The following is a 23854-nucleotide window of genomic DNA, read 5'->3' as shown; positions in this document are numbered from 1 at the left end:
CGTGTTGTGCATATATATAATATTAATTTTTATAAGAATAATGATAAAGTAATTTTAAATAATAAATTTAATCACAAAACGTACCTTGAGTTTGACACGATAAGAAGGATAAAGGAAGATTAGTTGGTTTACCAAAAAGGCAACGGGTAAAGCTTTGGTTGCCTCGATAAGAAGGGTAGCGTTGACACCAACTATCTACCATATATGGAAGGAGAGGAGTCTATTGATTTTCCAACAAAAAAATGCAGATGCTGAAAATATTATGAGGAAGATTAACCTTGCAGTTAAATTGAAACTAATGTGGGAAAATAATGCAAGTGGGATGGATTGGAGTAAGTTCAGTAGCTAATTTGGGATGGGATGCCTGCTGTAGCTTTAACTAGTTTTGATCTTTTTGCAGCTTCAAGTCCTTTACTGCTACTGTTGGGGTGTTGAAATGCCATTATGTAAAAGCTATTATTTCTATCACAGTAATTTTTCTATTAATTAGAATTGGAAGATTTGAAAGGAAGTTTGTTGTTATTTTCTGCTTGAAAACCGAGGGAGTAAAGCGCTGAAAGATTTTGTGCTGATGATGTGATGCACGATGCATCTAGTTTTGTGATGATGCTTGTATCCTGTGCTCTTTTTGCTTTGTTGGTTGGTATTAAATATGCAGCATGTGGTTAGCCTTGTTGGTTGGTATTAAATATGCAGCATGTGGTTAGCCTTGGGAACTTGCAGCACAGTGACTTCTTTGGCAATAAAAATTTGACCAAAAACACCTTGAGTTCGACAACCAATTACTAAAAAATATAACAAATAATATGAATGATAATAATGATACTTAAAAATAAAAATAAAAAAGAATTAAAAACTTATTATATGTGAAATTTAAAGCTAAAAGCAAACTCATTATGTGGAAAATGCCATGTGATAAAATTTAGAAAAATTTACATAACTTTAGTATTTTATACAATTTAATCATATCCAGTTTAATTAATCATAATAAATTATATATTCTCATTATAACTTTTCTAAATTTCTATTCAACTTATTTAATTTTATAAATAAGAAATTACAATACTATATTAATTAAAATCTTTAATTTGTTTCATTACATTATTCTGGGAATGAGGCTTACTTCAATTTAGCATTCCAATGAGGTTTGACATGTCATTTTTGGAATTCACCATATCTCCAAACAAGTTGAATAAGTCTAGGAGAGGACGTGCATATAGTTGACAGTTCATAATTGGCTTCAGCATTTCTCCTTGTACCCTTCGCGCAACGTTTCAGTTTGTCAAATATCATGCTTCCCCAACCTTTGTTACTAGTCTCTATGCAAGACATAAACAATGAAATAAAGCGAGCCTCATTTAACCAAAGAAGAAGGATAACCCAACAAATGCTCATCGGTCATCACCTATGGTATCATAAAACATAACCACACCACACTTGACTGCGATGAACGAATTCACATTCCCATACTTCGAAATCATAACAGGAACAAAAAAATGAAGTCCCAACACGAGGGAAAGTACTCGGTCAATAAAAGTTTAGGTCATAATGGCTGATCATCAACGATAATACATGAGCTGTTGAGCCGAAGAACTGTTAGGATATCCATCATACAGGCCATGGGACCCACCAGAGTTCAAACCCATAGAAGCAGCAAGACCATGTTGTCCAGTCAGCTGTACTAGAGCTTGACCAGATAAGCCCGATGCAGTAGCTTGGCTCAGGGCAAGTTGACGCTGGTAGACCAACAAATCAGTCGCAGAATAGCCTTGGTTAATTCCAGATGGAAGCATTTGATAAGGTTGAGTCGGAGGCGGTAAAGGATTTGAAGCTGTCCCAGGGGGTGTTGGCTTACTACCCCATGAACACTGTACAAAATGCATTAGCAAATCAAAACCAAAAGGCGCATCGAATTTTCCATAATTGCAATATCATACTATAAGAAACCAAACTGAAAATTTCCACAATACCAAAGCAGGCACTGGAAGGTTAACGGTCAGCCTCTGGGTAACAGGAAATGAAAAAGTTTGTCTTTCAAGATGGGACGGGCATGCAAACCTGGTGGCTACCACCATAGGATCAAAGTTAATGGCATGCCAGCTAAACTGAAAGGTTTGCAAAAGTGGCAAGATGGGGTAATTTTGGACTGCACATCTTAGATATTAGGCCTATTTTATTCAAAATTTTAATGTTTAATGGTAAATTATAATATAGCTCCTAAATTTTTTTTAGACTAATAAAATAGTCCTTACAATACATATTTTTATTTCAATAATGTCTTTTTCGGCTAATCTCATTATTAAATTCTCATTCCGACTTTTATATATATATTGTAGGGTAATAAAAATTAAAGTATAAAAAAATTTAGACTAAAATATATAATATTTCATTTTATTTAATATTATTGACATGAAATATAACTTTCTACATATTAAAAATATGCACATAATTTATAATGTTGAGCATAAATATTCAGCGATATACTTTAATATATAATATTTATATGTGATATTTTATGTAATGGAAATTTATTTGTAATAAATATTTATTCAGTATAATATATTTAATATTACATATGATAAATATAAAATAAATTTTTAATATAAAATTTAAATTAAAGGACTATATGTTTTATTAATATAAAACTATAGAAATTATATTGTAATTTACCTCTAACTTTTCTAAATTCAATTTAGACCTCTCAGTTGTACTATGACAAATTGATGATGTTTGATTTTATTATCCAAAATTAATAGTTTTAGATATAAATAAGAATTAACGTAAACTTTAGATTTTTTTTATCCAATGAGTCTATATTATTATGGCCTTGAAAAGGCTCCTGTCCACAGAGCAATAAAGAACATCAAATAATGTTCAACTGACCAAGAGATCACAAGAAAATATAATAATAAAGAATGTGATTCTATCAACCTGACCTTCATGGGTTTCCCACGAATTATTTTCCCGTTGGCCATCTGAATGGCAGAGGCTGCTTCTTCATGAGTACTATATCTTACAAATCCGAAACCTTTATCTCTCTGAACACGAACCTCTTCAATTACCCCCGCCCCAAGAGCATGAAATTGACAGTGAAGTTCAGCTTGAGTTACCTGGTTGCACAAACCAAATTGTCAAGGAAAATTAGAGAGTTCACATCAGCGTTTGCACTGAAATGCTTTAGATAATTATAATTAATCATAGTTCCAGAATGAAGACAACATGAAAACAGAGTTCTATCAGAACAAAACGAGAAGTTGCTGAAGAGTGAGCAATGACATACTGCCAAAATTGCAAACAGACTCAAGGTCATTTAAGTGGAGCACCCAATAAAGAAAGCATCCATCGCAGGAGCTCTCAAGGATGTTTCTTGACTCAATGTTGCAACTAGCTATACCAATAGGAATCTACTAATAGTTCACTAGTTTAGACATTTGATCCAACTAGGACTATCTCATAAAACAACAGCAGTAGATATTATAGAAATTCTATATAACAAGGGGAACCCTTATTACTGAAATTGTTTTCTTCTAAAATACTTAAATTACAGTTTGCAATTTGAAAATATACAGAGCTGATTGTAACCTAGAGTCTTATAAGAGGCCACTACCTTATCTTTTATCTGAAAACTGATACGGAAATCAAATTTCCCTCAGGGATACAAGTATTAGAAAAGTTTAAATGTATGTGCGAAGCACAAAGCAAAAACGTTGTCATATGGATTCCTTAATACTACAAATTTCAATTACCTCATGGGAAAGATTACCAACATAGACAGTAGTATATGCGTGATTGTTTTCAGGAGCATCCTCATTAGTATTTTCTTGAGCTCCTTCTGCATTCAAAGATGCGCAATGAAAAATTTATCAACATCCAATTGTCCACCAGGTCTCTTGTAAAAGGTACCTTTAGAAGGACAAATTTTAGCAGGCAACGGATACAACTGAAAATTAGAACTTCGAAGCAGAAAAATAAGAACTGAATGAAATAGGAAAGTGATTGTCACCAACATATAATTTTACCTAAATAAAGCATAAAGAGACCCTACACTATACTGAACGAAAATGGTTTAATAAACCCCCAAAAGGCTCATTCATAGACTTTGGTACCAGAGTATAATTATCTAAATCATGAAACATTCTAACTGAATCAGAAGGGATAATTATCAAGCACCCCAGTCTATGCTAAATGATATGAATGATCTACATGATGAATGTTCCATGCTCCGAAATCTGCAGCCTATTGTGAAAGTAATGACCCTGTTGAAGCATCTGATACTTTTTGCTTCAAACTCAAAATTTTCTACAAGTTCCAAGATTTTACTTTATGTATCTTGTTTGTATTTATTTCTGAAATCTAGCTGCAAAAGTAGATATGATAGTTTTACTAGCAAGACTAATCTTCTAAGTATGGCTCCATTGCTCTTTAGTTGATTAGGTAGAAGCCATGTGATATTTTGCTCTATAAATATACTTGTACTGCTGAAAGTATATATGAAAAGAAAAGGAATAAAAAATCAGATCTTGTTCCAGCAAACTTTTCTCTCATTTTCTTAGCTTTTCTCCCTCCAAATCCAACAGGCCCCAACAGCAAACTGGGTGAACATAAATTTCTAGGCAAGAAACCTTTGACTGCAGAGTTTGCAATAACATGAATGAAACAAATTACTATTACAAAAGAGCCTCATTACACCTGAAGATCCAATGGTAAGTACAACTGCATTTTGGTTATCACTAATTTGCTTGTCTTCACTGGACCCAGAGCCTTTAGTTGCCCAGTTGCATCTTATTTGCCTATTCCCTAGCCATTTACCTACAATTCAGGGTGTGTTACACATCAATCACCTATTATAATACTTTCATATAGTGCAGACTGCAGAATAATGAAACCAAGCAAAGAAGAGAAGTTCTCAAATGCCAAACCAGTCAAGTCATTGATAGCACTCTGTGCATCCTGCAAATTAAAGAGTATCATAAAGCACTGATATCAGTCTATGGCATCAGCAAAATCTTAATAAAATGTCAACATCCTGGACTGAAAATTCAATCAGCCAGTGACCATGGCACAAGTTGTGCTACAAGATTTGCCTCCAGTTTGCTTTTCTTTTTCCAAATTAAAAATCACAACTATTTTTTTTTTCTATCAAGTTTAGCAAAATAAAAAAAAAATATAAAGAAATTGACAGAAATTAATGGTTAAGGGGCCCTGTAATAGTTGAAAGTTTCAAACAACCACTGACGAGCGTGAAGTTGCCTCTTCCTTCAGCAACTTTATTATAGGCATTTCAATGTGTTTATAAATAGGAGAGAATTATTGCTTTACCAATAAATCTACTTCTCTAGAATCTGTGATTTAAAAAGTCACTCCGGCAAAAGATGGCAAAACTGCAAAAGAGAGGATGAGTAAAAAATGACTCCTTTTTTAGAATCCTCAACCAAACCCCTTACATCCTAAACTCTACCATTAAATGTATCCAGGGAACTATTAATTATGTTTAAGAAGGCAACTCTCCAGCTCTTTGTCCAATACATATGTGCATGTGTGTATCTACCTAGTTACCTCGGACCTGCCTCTATTTATCATTTTGGGCTTCTATTAAATTCACAAAAAATTTCATTGGGTATCCATTAATAACAAAACAGGCACCTGCTGATTACGGAAGGAAACAAAGCCATATCCTTTCGTGCGGCCATTTTTATGATCCCACATCACCCTTGCATCACTGCAAAGTGCAAATCATAAAACCACCAGAGAAAGAAACATCAACCTTCATGAACAAGTTATTCTACAAACCTCATTTGGTAGAATTGCATTTAGAGGTTCATGAGCAAGAACACCAACATATGTATGCCAACAAGTTAGGTTACTTCGGATACTTGACCCTAGTATCCTATCCATGCTCATTATATATAATTCGAGTATTCATAAATGCTATCCATGCTCATTACATATAATTCGAGTATTCATAAATACACTAGGATGGGTAATGATTTTAAAATAAAAACCATTTTGGATTTATATAGGATTCCATATTAGTGCATGGATATTCACTACCCAAACAAAAGATGGATTCAAATATTTTACAGAGTTATTAATGAAAAATTTCAAAAACATTTTATATAATTACTTGTTTATATATCTAAATTTCACAGTTTTGGGCAAGTTTGCACAATAAAAGGGTTTGGGATGTGTATAGGTAAATTGGGATAAATTTTAGTCAGATTTCAAGCAAGCTCAGATAGTAGGAGTGTTGAGAAGGTTGGTGAGTTGAGTTAGAATGCTAGAATAGACTGAGATGAGATGAGAAGAAGAAGATGATTGGGACGAGAGATCAGACCAGAATTGAGAGAAAGAGAGAGAGAGAGGGAGAGAGAGAGAGAGAGAGAATTGGGAGGGAAAGTTGTTATTTAGCAATTCCATGCCAAACAGCTTTACTATTCAATCCTATACACCCGAATACCCCAGCTGTCATATAACAGAATGTGTATTTAGAATCCCTATACTAACCTCCCAACAAACTCTAACAGACTCTTTTCTCCCACTACTTATTTCTTCTAGAATATGTAACAATACCCTCTAAGAGATTCTTCTAATCCCCAAGAAGATCTAAACTCAGGAAACTGCTTGAAAATGAAGTGCTGATCTTCCCAGGTAGCTTCCTCTAATGGCAGATTACACCACTTAATCAGGCCCTGTTGAAATGTTTTCCCATTCCTGCTAAGAGTCTTTAAAATTGCTTCAGGCATAATAGTCACAGAATCTTCATCAAAGGAAGGAAGATTTTGAATGATAACAGCCTGGTCTCCCACTTTCTTCTGTAACAATGAAACATGGAACACAGGGTGGACAGTCGAATTTGAGGGTAGCTATAGTTTATAAGCCACAGGACCAACCTTGGCTATCACCTGATAAGGACCATAAACCTTGCAGCAAGCTTGAAATTCTTCTTGAGGCCAAAGAAGCTTGTCTATATGGCTGTAATTTTAAGTAGACCATATCTCCTACTATAAATTCCCTTTCAGACCTCCTCCTGTCTGCATACTATTTCATTCTGTTCTATGCTTTCAACAAATTTTCTCTAATTACATGGGCTGGTCTGAAGGAAATCTGCCATGGTTCCCACTGTAACTCCTCTACTGGAATTAAGGCCAGAGTGGGTGGTTTATATCCATACAATGCCTCAAAAGGACATTTTAAGTGCACTATGGTGGCTAGTATTATACCACCATTCTGCCATAGGTAACCATTTCAACCAGGAATGAGGTTTCTGAAAAGAGAGACACCTCAAGTACCCTTCCAAACATTGGTTAAGCCTCTCGGATTGGCCATCTTTTTGTGAATGGTATGCAGAGCTGTGTGATAGAGAAGTACCCATCTTTCTGAATAATTCCTTCCAAAACAGACTAGTGATAATCTTGTCTACAAATGGAATCCATAAAAACTTGAGCAACACTAGAGGCAAAAAATGGGTGCTGAAGGGGTAAAAAGTGAGCATTTTGTATACCTGCAAATTACAACCAGAATAGTGTCTTTCCCTTTAGACTTAGGGAGTCGCTCTATGAAGTCTATGGCAATCTGTTGGCATGCTTGAGAGGGAATAGGTAAAGGTTGCAATAATCCTAGAGAAAGACAGTGTTCACTTTTACATCTAGCACACACCTCACAATCTCTAATCTAATCCATGACAGCCTGCAACATCTGTGGCCAATAGAAATGCCTGCTCAACTTTACATATGTGGCATTAAAGGCAGAATGACCTCGATAAGATCAAGCAACTGAGTCCTTAACTGCTTCCCACTACCCATATAAAGCCAGGAAAAATGGAAGTTTAGGTGCACTGGAGCCAATCTTCCCCAGCTGATGCCTCTTGTGAAAAGGTTCAAGATATAAAGGACCGTTATCCACATTTTAAGCTTGAGGACAAGCTTCCTAAGGGGACGGGAAGTATTGATACAAAGCTATTACAAGTGTATACACGTTACACCCACAGTCAGAAGAAACAGCCATGTGTACAGCCTACTGAAGATGGGGAAGCAGTGAGGATTGAAGGTTGACCAGTTTAGTTTCTATTTTTAGTTGTTGAATTTTTCTTTAAGCATTTGTTAGTATTTCCGCAATGTAAGGAGGGTATCTCCACTTTCAGTTATTTCCATTATCTTAGGAGGTTGTGACTCCATGATTCCATTGACGTAGCAAAGGGTGGTTTACATCCTGTATAAATATTCAATAATTATCAACGAAGAAATCAGCTTGGAAATCATTACAGTTTTGAGTACTTTAACTCAGAGGTTTGAGATTCCCTCTAATTGAGTCTTCTAATTCTTCAAGATAGGTCACAAAAAGAACACCACGTCCTCACCCTCACAAACACCTTCCACTTCCATCTACGAAAGACCCCTAACTCGATCTCAGGTTCAGGACCCTAACATTTTGGTATCAGAGCCAACAGTTATGGGGGAATCCGTTCAAAATGTTAGGGTCCCAAACCTGAGATCGAGTTAGGGGTCTTTCGTAGATGGAAGTGGAAGGTGTTTGTGAGGGTGAGGACGTGGTGTTCTTTTTGAGACCTATCTTGAAGAATTAGAAGACTCAATTAGAGGGAATCTCAAACCTCTGAGTTAAAGTACTCAAAACTGTAATGATTTCCAAGCTGATTTCTTCGTTGATAATTATTGAATATTTATACAGGATGTAAACCACCCTTTGCTATATCAATGGAATCATGACTTGATCATGGCGTCACAACCTTCTAAGATAATGGAAATAACTGAAAGTGGAGATACCCTCCTTACATTGCAGAAATACTAACAAATGCTTAAAGAAAAATTCAACAACTAAAAATAGAAACTAAACTGGTCAACCTTCAATCCTTACGCTTCCCCGTCTTCAGTAGGGTGTACACGTGGCTGTTTCTTCTGATTGTGGGTGTAACGTGTATACACTTGTAATGGCTTTGTATCAATACTTCCCATCCCCTTAGGAAGCTTGTCCTTAAGCTTAAATTGTGGGTAACAGTCCTGTATATCTTCAACCTTTTCCCAAGAGGCATCAGCTGGGGAAGATTGGCTCCAGTGCACCAAAACTTCCATTTTTCCTGCACGGAAACGATGACCCAAAATAGCAAAAGGAGCCGGAGGTTCCGGACCAACAACAGGTGGAAGCACCGTCTCAAAATCATCATTGCCAGCATGATACGGTTTCAGTGTAGAGACATGAAAAACTGGGTGTAATTTTGACTCAATTGGAAGCTTCAATTTATAGGCCATAGAACCGACCTGTTCGAAAACTTCAAAAGTGCCAAAATATTTTGCAGCAAGTTTTTGGTTTTTTCTCGAAGCTAAGGTAGATTGGCGATACGGCCGGAGACAGAGTAGAACCATCTCCCCAACGTTAAACTCCAATGGTCGGTGTGAGCGGTCATAATGAAGTTTCATTTTGTTCTGAGCTGCTTGAAGGTTGGTGTGGAGAAGTTGTAACATCGAGTCCCGTTGCTGAAGAATAACATCTACAGCCTCAACCGTAGAACTTCCAGGCAAATAAGAGAGAAGCCTAGGTGGTGGTCTCCCATATACAGTTTCAAATGGCGTAGACTTGAGGGAGGTATGATAGCTTGTGTTGTAATAAAATTCTGCCCAAGAAAGCCAATCACACCATTTGTCGGGTTGAGAGCCAGTGAAGCCCGTAAGTACATTTCCACTTTCGATTAGTCACTTCTGTTTGACCATCCGATTGTGGGTGATAAGCCGAGCTAAAACATAATTTAGTACCACACAATCAAAATAATTCCTTCCCAAAGTTGCTTGTGAACTTGACATCTCTATCACTGACCATGGTTTCTGGCAGTCCATGGAGTTTGAAAATATTATCAAAGAAAATGCGAGCGATACTTACGGCGGCATATGGATGGGAGATTGCAACAAAGTGCCCATATTTAGAGAACCGGTCAATGACGACCAAAATAACATTCTAGCCTCTGGAATTGGGAAGCTCTTCAATAAAATCAAGGGACACATCTGCCCAAATTTATTGTGGAATGGGCAAGGGCTGTAATAACCTGGCAGGCTGCAAAGATTTTGTTTTGTGGCGTTGACACACATCACAAGCATGGATGAAATCTTGCACCATTTTTTTCATTCCCCGCCAAAAGAAATCACGAGTAATCCGATGTAGTGTCTTTTAGTAGCCTTCATGTCCTTGAGTGTGAATGGCAGTAATCACCAAAGGTATTGATGGAGACCCAGTGGGAATGTAAACCCAGTCTTTAAAGAAAAGAAGACCTTGTTTAAAACTCCAATTGGCTGCAGCAGTGCCATTATTTATTGCCAAAATGAGCTGCTGAACTTCAAGAGATTGTTGTTGCTCCTGTCGGATTTCATCAAACAAATCCAGATGAAGCATGGAAGGGGCAAAGAGACGGTTCTGGTCTGCATCACAGCGTGAGAGAGCATCTGCCACTGTATTGGATTTACCTGCCTTGTACTACACAGTGAAATCGAAGGGCATCAATTTACTCACCCAGTGTTGTTGAGGGGAGGAAAGTGAGCGTTGCTCTAGTAAAAATTTCAAAGTGTAGTGGTCAGTTCACACCAGAAACTTTTTGCCCCAAAGATATGATTGCTAGTGTTTAATTGCTTTGACAAAGCCAATAAGCTCCCTTTCATATGCCGGAAGACTGACATGTTGGGCCGCCATTGCTCGGCTAAAGAAGGCCACTGGTTTATTTTCTTGTAGTAGCACAACTCCAATACCTGTGTCAGATGCATCACACTTAAGAACAAACAGTAGCTCAAAATTTGGAAGAACTAATATGGGTGTGGTAGTCAGGGCCGTCTTCAGAGTTTCAAATGCCTGAATTGCTTCTTCAATCCATTGAAAAGAGTTTTCCGCAACATGGCAGTGAGAGGAGCAGCTATAGTACCCATAGTTGAATACAAACTTCCGGTAGTAGCCAGTAAGTCCAAGGAAACCCCGCAACCACCGGAGAGTAACAGATCTAGGCCATTCTGTGATAGCTGCGATTTTGGAATTGTCCACCTGCACCCCCTTCTGTGAGATTACATGACCCAAGTATGAAACCTGAGTTTGGGCAAAGGTGCACTTGGAGCGTTTTAGGAACAATTTATTTTTTGCCAAGATGTGGAATACTTGACGCAGGTGTTGCATATGTTTTTCCCAAGATTTACTGAAAACAAGAATGTCGTAAAAAAAAAACCAATACAAATTTACGTAGGTGTTCCTGGAATACCTCATTCATTAAAGTCTGAAAAGTGGATGGTGCGTTGGACAATCCAAACGGCATGACCAAAAATTCGAAATGACCATGGTGAGTTCGAAATGTTGTTTTTTCAATGTCTGGTGGATACATGCCGACCTGAAAATATCCAGAAAGCAAGTCTAATTTGGTGAAGAACTTTGCCCCTCCCAATTCGTCCAAAAGCTCATCAATAACGAGAATTGGGAATTTGTCTTTGATGGTCTTGGCATTGAGTTCCCTGTAATCCACACACAAGCGCCATGATTTATCAGCTTTGGGAACCAGAATTACCGGAGATGAAAAAAGAGATCTGCTCGGACGGATGATTCCCTGTTTGAGCATAGCAGTACACTGGCGTTCAATTTCATCTTTTTGCCCATGGGGATATCTGTAGGGGTGCACCACCATTGATTTAGTGTTGGTTTCCAAAGGAATACAGTGATCACAGAACAGGTGGGAGGTAGCCCTGTTGGTGGATTAAAAAGAGAGGCATATTCGATTAGTAATTTTTGGAGTTGGGTATCTGGGTCGGTAGCAGGTAAGAGAGAATGAGGATTTGGCTGCGTCCCTGATATGGAATTTATGCCGTAGAGTTCCACCTGTTTCCCTTGGACGAAGAAAGACATCCACATAATGTTAAAGTCCCATAGGATGGGGCCTAGCGTTGTCAACCAATTAATGCCAAGGACAATGTCAAAGCCAGTCAATTGCAAGACAAATAATTCCACCGTAAAAGTGGTAAATCCCAATTTGATCGGTGCCCCTTTGCAAATTCCAAGACTGCGGAGCTGCTCGCCATTGGCGACATTGACACATAACCCATCTTTCTCATCCACTTCTGCCTGCAATTCATCAACTTTGGAAACAGAGACAAAGCTGTGAGTGCTTCCAGAATCAACAAGTATTAATACCTAGGTTCCCTTCCAACGTCCAAGCAAACGCATGGACTGTGGATTGCGTGTTCCAGTAATTGCGTGGAGAGAAATTTCAGGTGGTAGATCTGAGTTAGCATCTTCCTCTGAATTAGTTCCGTCTTCTAGATCAATCCAAAACAACCATTTACATTGATGCCCACGCACAAACGGTTCATCACAATTAAAACACAACCCCTTTTTTCTCCTTTCATCCATTTCGTCTCTAGTGAGCCTTTTAATTGTGCGGTTGTTGCGTGAATTCGGAAGCGGGAAAGTGCGTTTGATATCTTGAGTGGTGGAGCTCCTGGAGTAAAGCTTCCGTTCATACAAGCGAGACATGTTCATTGCTGTGACAAGATCCTGTGGTTGGTGGAGCTCGACTTCAACAGATATGGATTCCTGCAAGCCACTGAGATACAACTGAACCTTTTGGTTCTGAGTTAAGGTTCCAGCTCTGGAAACCAAAACTTCGAATTTGTTTTGATACTCCTCCACTGTGCCCGTTCCGTTTGTTTTAATTTGGCAAGTTCGCCCAGTTTGTTGCTTCGGATAGGGGGTCCAAATAGCAAATTGCATTGGTTGACAAATTCAGACCATGTAGGATCAGGAGTATCTTGAATCATCTGTAAGTACCGTAGCTGTGCAATTCCCTCTAGGTGGTAAGAAGCTAAACTCACCTTTTCCTCTTCAGGAGTGGATTGGTGCCGGACTTTGGGCACAATGACGTTGCCTCCAGAAGCTTCAGAGACTGTTGCTCCAATAGGTCCTTTTTCGCGCTGTGTTCGAGCTTGACTTTCTGCACCTGGAGAAGAAGATAGTCCCTTTCTGGCAGATTCCAATTCGAGAGACATAGCCTCCATTTTAGCGTGAAGCTGCTCAACCTTTTCATGGCGGGCCTGATTAGCTTGCTGTTCAAAAAGGACAAGGTTGAAAAGTTTTGTAAGTTGATCTTGAACGGATTCCCCCATAATGGCTGGCTCTGATACCAAAATGTTAGGGTCCTGAACCTGAGATCGAGTTAGGGGTCTTTCGTAGGTGGAAGTGGAAGGTGTTTGCGAGGGTGAGGACGTGGTGTTCTTTTTGCGACCTATCTTGAAGAATTAGAAGACTCAATTAGAGGGAATCTCAAACCTCTGAGTTAAAGTAATCAAAACTTTAATGATTTCCAAGCTGATTTCTTCATTGATAATTATTGAATATTTATACAGGATGTAAACCACCCTTTGCTACATCAATGGAATCATGACTTGATCATGGAGTCACAACCTCCTAAGATAATGGAAATAACTGAAAGTGGAGATACCCTCCTTACATTGCGGAAATACTAACAAATGCTTAAAGAAAAATTCAACAACTAAAAATAGAAACTAAACTAGTCAACCTTCAATCCTTACTGCTTCCCCATCTTCAGTAGGCTGTACATGTGGCTGTTTCTTCTGACTGTGGGTGTAACGTGTATACACTTGTAATGGCTTTGTATCACAGTCTTTATGAAACAACAATCCATTCTTATAGGAATATGCAGATGTGCCTTCTCATCTAGTGACAAATGAGATATCAAATCAGTGACTTGTTTATCCCCTTCATAACTATCAATCACTGTTGCATCCAAAGAGGCCGTATGTAAGAAGTTACTGCCATCACAATGCTGGTTGGAGCTTCTGAAATTCTGGATAAAGCATCAGCTGCTTTATTCTCCGCACCCTTCCCATATAGTATCCTCACAATGCTTAATACTCTCATTGTCTGTTTTAATGAAGAAAAGGCCTTGCTCCAAACAATGCCTCCATTTAGAACTGCAAAAGTGATAGCCAAAAGCTCCCTTTCATAGACTGAAAGTGCCTTGGCTCTAGGACCAAAAGCTTGAGAGATAAAAGCAATGGGATAATTCTTCTGCTCCAATACAGCTCCTATTCCAATCCCACTTGCATAAGTTTTCACTACAAAGGGCTTGGATATATCCGACATAGCCAACATTGGAGCTTGAGCCATAGCTTCCCTTAGCTGGTAAAAGGCTTGCAGCACAAATTCAGGCCATTGAAAATAATCTTTTTTAAGCGTATCACTGAGGGGCCTACTGATCATACCATAATTTCTAACAAATTTTCTGTAGTAACCAGTAAACCCAAGAAAACTCCTTCAACTCCTTGATTGATTTAGGTTGTGGCCATGTAAGCATTGCTTGCACCTTAGTAGGATCAGTGGAAACACCCTGTTTGGAGATTATGTGGCCCAAGTAATCAATCCCAAATTGCCCAAATGAACACTTGCTGAGCTTAGCTAGTAGCTGTTGTTGCCTAATACTGCAAAAACTTGCTCCAAATGCTGTAAATGTTCCTCCCAAGATGAGTTGTATACTAGAATGTTATCAAAAAACACCAAAACAAATTTCCTCAATAATGGTCGAAATTTATGATTCATCAAGGCTTGAAAAGTAGTTGGTGCATTTGTCAAACCAAAAGGTATGACTGAATTCATAGTGGCCATGGTGTGCTCTAAAAACTGCTTTATGAACATCTTAAAGGGACATTCTAATTTGGTGGTACTCTGCCCTCAATTCAATCTTAGAAAATATTATTGCCCCATGAAGCTCATCTAATAGATCATCAATAATAGGGATAGGGAATTTATCCTTTACTGCCACATCATTCAGTCTTCTATAATCAATGCAAAATCTCTATGTGCCATCTTTTTTTTTTTACTAACAACACAGGGGAGACATAAGGGCTTGTGCTAGGCCGTGTTGTGAGCCCTAAAGGGAGGCAAGACCTTAGTTTCTTTAAACAAGTTGTTGTACTTGAGTAACAGTTTCTGTAATTCTTGCTGGAAAGCTTCCTGTTTGGCTATCTTAGGATTTACTGTCTGTGTTCTTCTTCCACCAAGACCTCAACTGCCTTAATGCAGAATATAGGGAATTCAAAATCCCCTCCCTTTTTACTGCATAGTTGTTCACCTGAAACAGAACTCAATCCCTCAATCATCAGGTCCCCCTCTCGCACTCCTAGCAGCACCACATCCTTCTATTGCCATTGAATACTTACAGTGGTGTTTTCAAAATCAAATACTGGGTTGTGCATCTTCACCCAATCAACTCTTAAAATCATAACAAAACTTCTCAATGGCAACAGTCTCACATCAAAGGTGAATGAGTGATTCTGGATTTTCCAACTAAACCCAAGAGACATGTTGGTGCTTAATACTTTCCTGCCATCTGCCACTGTCACTGTCACTCCTACTGTAGGAGCACGAACTATAAGAATCTTTATCTCCTTGACCACCCTTTCATCTAGGAAGCTGTGAGTGCTACCATTGTCCACTAGAATCACTAGCTGCCTAATTCTATGTTGTCCCAACACCCTAATAGTGTATGAACCTTGACTCCCTTCCAAGGCATGTACAAACAAAGCTGCCTCCTCTTGTTCTCCCCCAACAACCTCTCTTTCCAACACATCATGTGATTCCTCCTCCCCTTCCTCTATACCTTGCCCTTGCTCCAGGTCCACTTTTTCCATTTGCAAAGTCATCACAGACTTTGCGTTGCACAAATGGCCTGGAAAATACCTTTATCCACATTTTTAAAGGGTCTATGAGGTTTATTAGAAGAATTCTGGCTTACAAAGTTTGACTAGTGGGTGGTAAGTGTTTTTTGTAGGCTGTTGGTTTTGTTTGGAAGTGCAGTGAATTCACTGTTTACTGGTTTGGAAGCATGAGGAAAATTTTGCTGTAAGGGTGAAGTTTCAAAAGGATTGCTAATGGTAGGGGCTGTACTGTTTGGTTTAAAATTGGTAGAAGCGGATCTAAAATAGGTATTGGTTTTCTTGGTGCTGTTAAAGAACTGTTCCTGGAATTTGGCTATTTGGAAAGCATTGGCCAGGTTGTTCGGCCTGAGCATTCTCACCACAAGCCTGATTTCGTGCCTCAATCCCCCAACAAAAGCAGACATGAAATAACCTTCTCCCAAATTAGGCATCACCCTTTCAACTCTTATCCTTATATCTTCAAATCTGCCTTGGTACTCTCCTATGCTCCCTTCCTGCCTAGATTTCACTAATTTTTCAATCACATCCGCTAAACCTTCTTCTCCAAACCTTAGACACAATTCCCTTTCAAAATCTACCCAAGCATGAGCCCCATCTCTCTGGATCCAATTATGGTACCAAGGATCCACCCTATCCACCAAGAATAAACTGGCTATAGACATCTTCTGCTCATCATGAATGCTATAAACCTCAAAATACTTAATACATTTTCTAATCCATGATCTAGGTTCTTTGCCATCACAAATCACCAGTTTAATCTTAGGAATGAATCGAGGCATAACTTGCATATCAGTCTATCAGTCATATGACAGAAGCTACTTGATTCCCTTAAAATTGGATATCTGAGATTTCTCGAGCTGGGCAGGATGCCTTTTAATCCAATAGCCACTGTTGGACCTGCGGCAATCATAGCAAGTTCTCCTACCCTTTCACTGCCTTCAGCAGCAATTCCCTTTCCTTTATGTAGGTTAGTGATCCCAAAGATGCTTCTAAACTCCTCCAGAATTCGTTCCTTGTTTCTGTGGCATTTTGTTTGATTTCTTCCCTGAGTTCTTCCTTATCCTTCCTCGCGTTTTCTTGCAACGATCTAATTTGCTCCTCAATTTCCATTATCCTCGACTCCTGATTAACTGCAGTGGATCGGGTCATCGCTGCGACGGGAGAGAATCAAAATTTGATGAATTCCAACAAGTCTAATCTTGCAACCAATGTGAAAGCCTTTGGAACCAGGCTCTGATAACAATTTGTTGAGAAGGTTGGTGAGCTGAGTTAGAATGCTAGAAAAGAATGAGATGAGATGAGAAGAAGAAGATGATTGGGACGAGAGATCAGATCAGAACTGAGAGAGAGAGAGAGAATTGGGAGGGAAAGTTGTTAGTTAGTAATTCCATGCCAAACAGCTTTACAATTCAATCCTATATATTCAAATACCCCAGCTGTCACATAACATAATGTGTATTTAGAATCCCTATGCTAACCTCCTACAGGACTCTAACAGACTCTTTTCTCCCACTACTTATTTCTTCTAGAATATGTAACAGATTGCTAACAAGTTTAGGTATGGATAGGAAAATTTTTGTGGGAAGTGGCAGCTAGCTTTATCTTGTTTTCAAGGGGAATCCATGTCCTATCTGGAAAGGGTTATTGGTGCCTTGCCCCAACTTGGAATGGCAGCAATCACAAATTAATATATGCTCCATACAAAATAGGCAACAAAAGAAACTGAAGGCAAACATAATCAAAGGTGTGGCAAAGCACTTTCCCTGGCAAGTTTTGGTTGTGATGTCAAAAACTATACTAGAATTGTCCACATCTCCCACCCCCCCCCCCCCACCCCGACAAAAAAGAATCAACAAAATCCATTTGAAATATCACTTGACCAATATCAAAAGAACTTACGAGCAACTATCATAGACTGAGAAGCATGCAAATAAAGTTGCATCAGTAACCTCTGGACTCAAATCACCAACAAATATATGGAAGTGGCCTGACAAGAGCAAAGGAGCCCATTATCAACAAAGAGGCAACCAACTGAAAGAACAGGAGGAGAAAAAAATTGGAGCTTAAGAGTAACCTGATGTATCTTCCCTTTGGCTATTTGCATATGCCCAATTCACCTTAAGTGCCTGACCATAACTAGAAAGAGTATATTGATATAGAATTAAAAGAATAAATTTAATTCTTAATTAGCAGCCTGCATAAATTGGGAAAAGGGTAGAGAGAGAGAGAGAGAGAGAGAGAGAGATAGAGGGATGAAAGTACTATAAAAACTTCATGTCACCAAGAAAAAGAAAAAGAGGGGCCTTTGACAAAAAGTTGATCTTTCAAAAACTTATTCATCAAAAGGTGGCGTGCTAAAACTTAATTACCAAAAGGACATATTTTTTAGCCAAAAGCAACTTAAAATCGTGTCTGGGTATTTTTTTTTCAAAAGCAAAATAAAATATTAGGCTGGACGTAACTCAAAGTCGAGTCCAGCTTGAATAAAATAAAAAGGATAAATTACACTTTAGTCCTGAATTATACCATAATTAACAGATCACTCCTTGTATTTTTAAAATCACACTTAAACCTTTCTATTTTCATTCCATCCAAATGCACGGTCAGTCCATCCATTTCTTTATTAGTTCAAAGGTAAATGGCTGGTCAAACCTCTAAAAGTTATTTTTACTTCCAACAATACCCTTATTGCACCATAAAACATACAATGCATATAAAAGAAACTTTTACATCTAAAAATCCAAATCCTTCTTCCTTTCTTAAATTTGCTGCAATTTTCAATTTCATTTACTTCAAAATTCAAGCAATTTTAAATACTTAAGTCCTATTTTTATACATTAAAACATATCAATCCCTAAAAATAAAATTTACATTTTTCTTAGATTTCCTGCCATTTTCAATTTCTTTGATATAAAATTAAACTAATCATATAACAATTAACTCCATGTTTTATACATTAAAAAACACGTTATTGTCCAAAATAATTTAGAATTTTCCGGCTTGCTGTCATTTCTCAATTTTTTGGGTTTAAAATTCAACTAATTATAAACACTTAAATCCTTCATATTTTATATATTAAAACACATCGGTCCCTGCAATGCAGTTTCCTCAAACTTTCTGCCATTTTTAATTCCTCTTATCTTTCACAGCAACAACAACGATTAGAAGACTAACACTTTCATTCACTCAAACTTTTTAAACCATTAAAATAGTTTTACTACTATCACAAGTAATAAAAATATACAAATTAAAAATAAAATTTTCAAATTTCCTAATATACATTCAACCCTCCCAAACTTTTCTAAAACAATTTTAGGACCCTCCTTAACTTTCTTCACATCATAAAATGCCCCATAACCATTTGAAATAGAGATTTCTCAACCTGCAACTATCCTTCAGAGAAGAGAATTAGAGATAAAGGAGGAGGAGTTGTGTTTTCAAATGTAAAAATTTCCTTCAAATATATTGTAGGATATAGTAAGGGTATTATGAGAAGAAAAATATCTTTTATTAGCTTTGACTAGCTAACTAACGAAGAAATGGATGGAGGGACTGTGCATTTGGATTGAATGAAAATAGAGGAATTTAAATGTTCAGTTTTAAAAATACAGACACTGATCCGTTAATTATGGTATAACTCAAGGACTAAAATGTAATTTACTCAAATAAAAATAAAAGACAGGACAAGTTCCAGACTGGAACATGTTTAGTTTTTCATTTTAATCTAAAACTATAATATTAAAATATTTGTAAATTAGTAATTAATATATTAAAATTTTTCATAAATTTATTATTAATTTTCATTTTTTACTCAAAATTTTATTTTCATTTATTATATTTTTAATTAATTAATTTTAAAATTTATTAATTCTTCTATAGAGTTATAAAATAAAAATATTAAACAAATAAATTCTGCATGTCCAGTTCTGAATTCAGTCGCGAACTTTTAGAATAGCTTTTTTTATGAATAATTCAATACAAAATTTAGCGTTATTGGTTTATCTTCTCTAATTAAAAAATCATAAATGTGGATAACTTTTTAAATGCACATTTATTTATTGGTGAAAAAGAAGAATCCCCACAGTCCTGCAACAAATGCAGCATATACACACATAATTTTTAATAAATTAAAATTATTTTTAAGTTATAAAATGAAAATATAATAAATATTTTATACTAAATATTTAAGAAAACAATAATTTTAATATTTTGAGTTATAACAATATGTAAAAAATTATAGCCATAAATTGTAACAAAATTTAATAGGTGATGAAAAGTTATCTAAGTATCTCCTTTGTGTGTCTTTACTACCCCAATTTATAAAAATTATCCACTTGTACAACCCATTAATTAGAAAAAACAAAACAATGACACTAAATTTTATACTGAATTATTCATAAAAAAACTATTTCACGAGTTCATGACTGAATTCGTAACTAAATAAGCTGAATTTATATATTTATTATATCTATTGTATAGCTCAATAAAAAGAAATTAATTTAATGAATTTTCAAATTACATATTTAATTAAAAATATAATAAAATAAAAAAAATTAGTGAAACAAATATTAATAATTTTTTAAAAAAAAAATATATTAATTATTAATTTATATATATTCTAATATATAAAATTTTAAATTAAAAAAGAAAAAACAAACAAACTAAACTAAAAATGTTACAACGCTGGAACATGTCTAGCCTATCAAGACAGGACTGGACGTGACTCCAACCTATTTATTTGTTTTATTCATTCTTTGAAGACCAATTCTGCCATTATTGAATTGGCTATTCAGCCAAAGAATGCCTTAAAATAAGAAGAACAAAAAAGGATTAAGTATAGAAAACAATTATGAGCATTTATTTCCTTTTCTGACAGTAAAACTTCTACAATGGCCCCCAAACAAATCAATAAGGGCTTGATGTAAAATACATACTTACAGTTGCCGTCCATGAAGTGTCATAATTGCAAGCGCTGCAGATGATCGATCATGGTAGTCCACAAAACCATATGATGACTGCAATTAAAAGCAAGGAAATGAACCATGCATTACTCCAAGGCAATAATTTAGCATTAAGGTTTATTGATGGATTAACAGAAGAATTATTGTTTGCTTGAAAGTGAGAAATGTCTACTGATAAGGATGCAATTCATTGAATGGATATACTAATTGAATCCCTTCTTATCAAAGTGCATCAACCTTGTGTATCCTGACATATAAAGTTCACAGGGAATTAATTAGGTATTTACAGACAATTCTACATATATAGTCTCCCACTGGCCATAATGGACATCCATGTGTTACAAAGCCAATGGCATATCAACAATAACACATTTACAATGAATTAAAGAAACCTGAAAGTCTGAAAGAAATCATCAGGTATTGCAGACCAGCCAATAGTGGAATTACGGGACAAAAATTAAGTCTTAAAGAAGTTTGAAGGGTCTTGAGTACTAATCATACCTTATCCTTTCTGATGAGCTTGCATCCTGCAAGAGGACCAGCAGTCTGGAAAACTTCAGCAAGAAGTTTCTCAGTGACATTTACATGAATATTTCCTACATAACTACAAGTCATCGAGCTATTAGATTAATAAGCATGTAAAACAAGGAAATACAACATATCTATAAAATGCTAATATCACACAACTGCAGCATTTCATCTGCCACAGCTTCTGTAACATCCACAAAAGAACCTTAAAACTCTTTGACGACGAAACTCTGTGGAGGTCTTTTCAGTAGAAACATTCAAGATGCATAAATAAGGAAAACTCAGAAAGCCCCCAAAGGTAGAGAAAAAGAAAAGTAATGCTTACACACTGCGGCATGTAGATGAATCAAAGCCAGGAGGAAGATTTCCGCTGGGGATTGGCTCCATCTGAGATTAGAAGTAATAAAAATAAAAAATAAATAAATAAACAGAAATCCTGAAGTTGAGTGAGTAACACCTGACATGATTGCATCTTAGGAAGAATGAAATGAAGAAAAAGAGACATGAAAGGAGCACACAATTCAGATGAAAATTTTCATAGCAAGCACTCAATTTGCTCTCTCTTCTATAAGCGGGCATTAATACACAAAAAGATACTGTTTTAGGGGAAGGGATGAAAAACTCCTTTAAAAAAAAAAATTACTGGGTTATATTTGTTATCAATTCAGCACATAGCATTATCATTAGGAGCATTTATTTGAGTAACAGGTTCCAAATTGTGATCGAACAGAATCGAAAAGTCAGATTCCAAAAGCATGGAGAAGGGGAAAAAGGAAAACCTGAGACATAGCAGCAGCGAGGACACCTGGGTGGTACATGTGATGTTGTTGAAGCAAAGCTTGCTGCATTAGGGCTTGCTTTTATCTTTGTTGTTCCGATCACCAGTGCATGTCAATATTGTCTTAATCCTTTTCTTCCCCTCCTCCGGTTTTCCTCTAAAAAACAAGGAGATAGATTACAATCTATGCCCAATCAAAATCTCTTAATTAACATAATCTATTGCTCAACAATTTCTAGCAAAACATATAAAAATGGGATCTGAATTATCCATCACGTACATAAAAATAAAATATTGAGAGAATCAGAGACCTTAATCGATAGAATTTGACAACTGCAACTCTCTTCGTTTCTCTTTCTGCCTCAGCCCGGAAGTAAAGACCGTTTCGCTATCTCGAGGTTGCCTTTTACACTTTTCAGTTCCAGTATTCCTTAAACCTCTCCATTTTCATCTATTTTTATTTTATTTAAATCTCTCTATTTTTATTTATTTTTATTTCATTCAAATGTACATTTCCTCTGTCTATTTTCTCCCATTGTAAAAAAATATTTATATCATCCCTCCTTAAATAAAAAATTTTAAAAAATAGGATTTCTTCTGCCTTAAATCACGGTCTCTTTTTCCCCGAGTTCTCTCTTTTCAGTTTCTCTCTCAAAATGGAAACTATCAGGGCTCTGCTTAAAAAAACCCATTATCACACACAGCAGCTGAGAGCACTCACAACACAAAGTCAAACCCAAAAGCAAAATCCATAAAAAGAGCTGCAGCACTTTCAGAGCTCCCCTCTCTCTCTCTACAAACAACTTCTTCAAAATAAGAGCAGCCAGCTCCCTAGCCATACCCATAGACCATATTGGAATCAACAATTAGCTTTCGGGGTTCTTGGGTCCCCGATCTATCACCCAATTCACCAACACTTTCTTTTTTTTGGGTTTCCTCAACATCCTCTCCACACTATAAAAAATAATCATTCTTGCTACTGTTACCATTTTTAGCACACCAAGTGTTTATTTGCTTTACTTTGCATGACGGAAAATTCTCCACCTGAGGGATTAGGAGATGATTTCTTTGAGCAGATATTGGCAGTGCAGCCGGGCTATGGTATGGTGGTGGTGATAGAGGTGGAGTAGAGATGGTGAGGTCCACCATGCCCATGATGGGTTCGCGATTGGGGACCCCTGGTGCTAGTGAGTTGAGGACTAATAATATAGGAATGATGTCTATAGGGTTGAAATTAGAACATCATGGCTTCTTGAGGCAACAAGAAGATGATGGTGGTGCTTTAGATGACATTAATCATGCAAATAATAATATTTCTTAAAAATCAATGCAAGTTCTCTCTCTTTTCTACCTCTTGTTTTGTGCTTTTGGATAAAAGCTGTTGTTTCTGTTGTCTATTTATCTAGCGTATGCTTTCTTCGTTTGTCTATAGTTTGATGTTGGGTTTTAAGTGGATTATGTGTTTGTTGGTATGCTTTTGCTCTTTGGTGGTGTTAAGAGTTAAGATAAGCATTTGGGTTTTCATGTTTGAGTTTTGCAGTAGTAAAATCATCGACCTCTTGCCGCGAAAGCATGCGCAAGTTTCAAACAATAGCGTCCTATATTGTTTATACCGGGAAATGCCCGTGTTTTGCACAAAGGTTAATAATAATTTTAGTAAATAAATTTAATTTATTATTTTTTAATTTAATTATATAAATTCTATGCATTTTTTAAACTTATTATCAATTATATGTTTCTATTACTCATTATGATTAAATATATTATTTCCTAAATTTTTTGTGAGAAACTCATAATAAATATAATTTAAATATATAATACTGATTAAATATATATGATTTTAACTATTTATATATATACATATATAAAACAATATCATCACT

At 36.5% G+C, this 23854-nt stretch overlaps 1 protein-coding gene across 4 annotated transcripts; it reads right to left on the bottom strand.

Moving 5' to 3' along the window:
- Positions 1-1338: 1338 nt before the first annotated feature.
- On the bottom strand, positions 1339-23490 carry LOC110611873 (RNA-binding protein 208). 4 transcript variants are annotated; one of them, XM_043954731.1, is made up of 13 exons: positions 22283-23490; positions 21973-22128; positions 21519-21580; positions 21167-21269; positions 20643-20719; positions 17779-17840; positions 17604-17691; positions 5644-5719; positions 4920-4950; positions 4690-4809; positions 3747-3832; positions 2932-3110; positions 1339-1868 (listed from the first exon to the last, which is right to left on the bottom strand). In XM_043954731.1, the coding sequence occupies exons 2-13, from the start codon at positions 22039-22041 to the stop codon at positions 1721-1723; spliced, it is 1101 nt and encodes a 366-aa protein (XP_043810666.1). In that variant the 5' UTR covers positions 22042-22128; positions 22283-23490; the 3' UTR covers positions 1339-1720. The 4 variants fall into 4 exon arrangements, with proteins under 4 accessions (XP_043810666.1, XP_021608100.1, XP_021608098.1 ...); XM_021752408.2 differs by having other exon boundaries at positions 2937-3110; positions 3747-3829; positions 22283-23454; XM_021752406.2 differs by having other exon boundaries at positions 2937-3110; positions 22283-23446.
- Between the last annotated feature and the right edge of the window lie 364 nt (positions 23491-23854).

This window comes from Manihot esculenta, chromosome 3, assembly GCF_001659605.2.
Source record: "Manihot esculenta cultivar AM560-2 chromosome 3, M.esculenta_v8, whole genome shotgun sequence".
Classification (NCBI taxonomy): Eukaryota; Viridiplantae; Streptophyta; class Magnoliopsida; order Malpighiales; family Euphorbiaceae; genus Manihot; species Manihot esculenta.
This window is presented reverse-complemented; position numbering and strand designations above follow the sequence as displayed.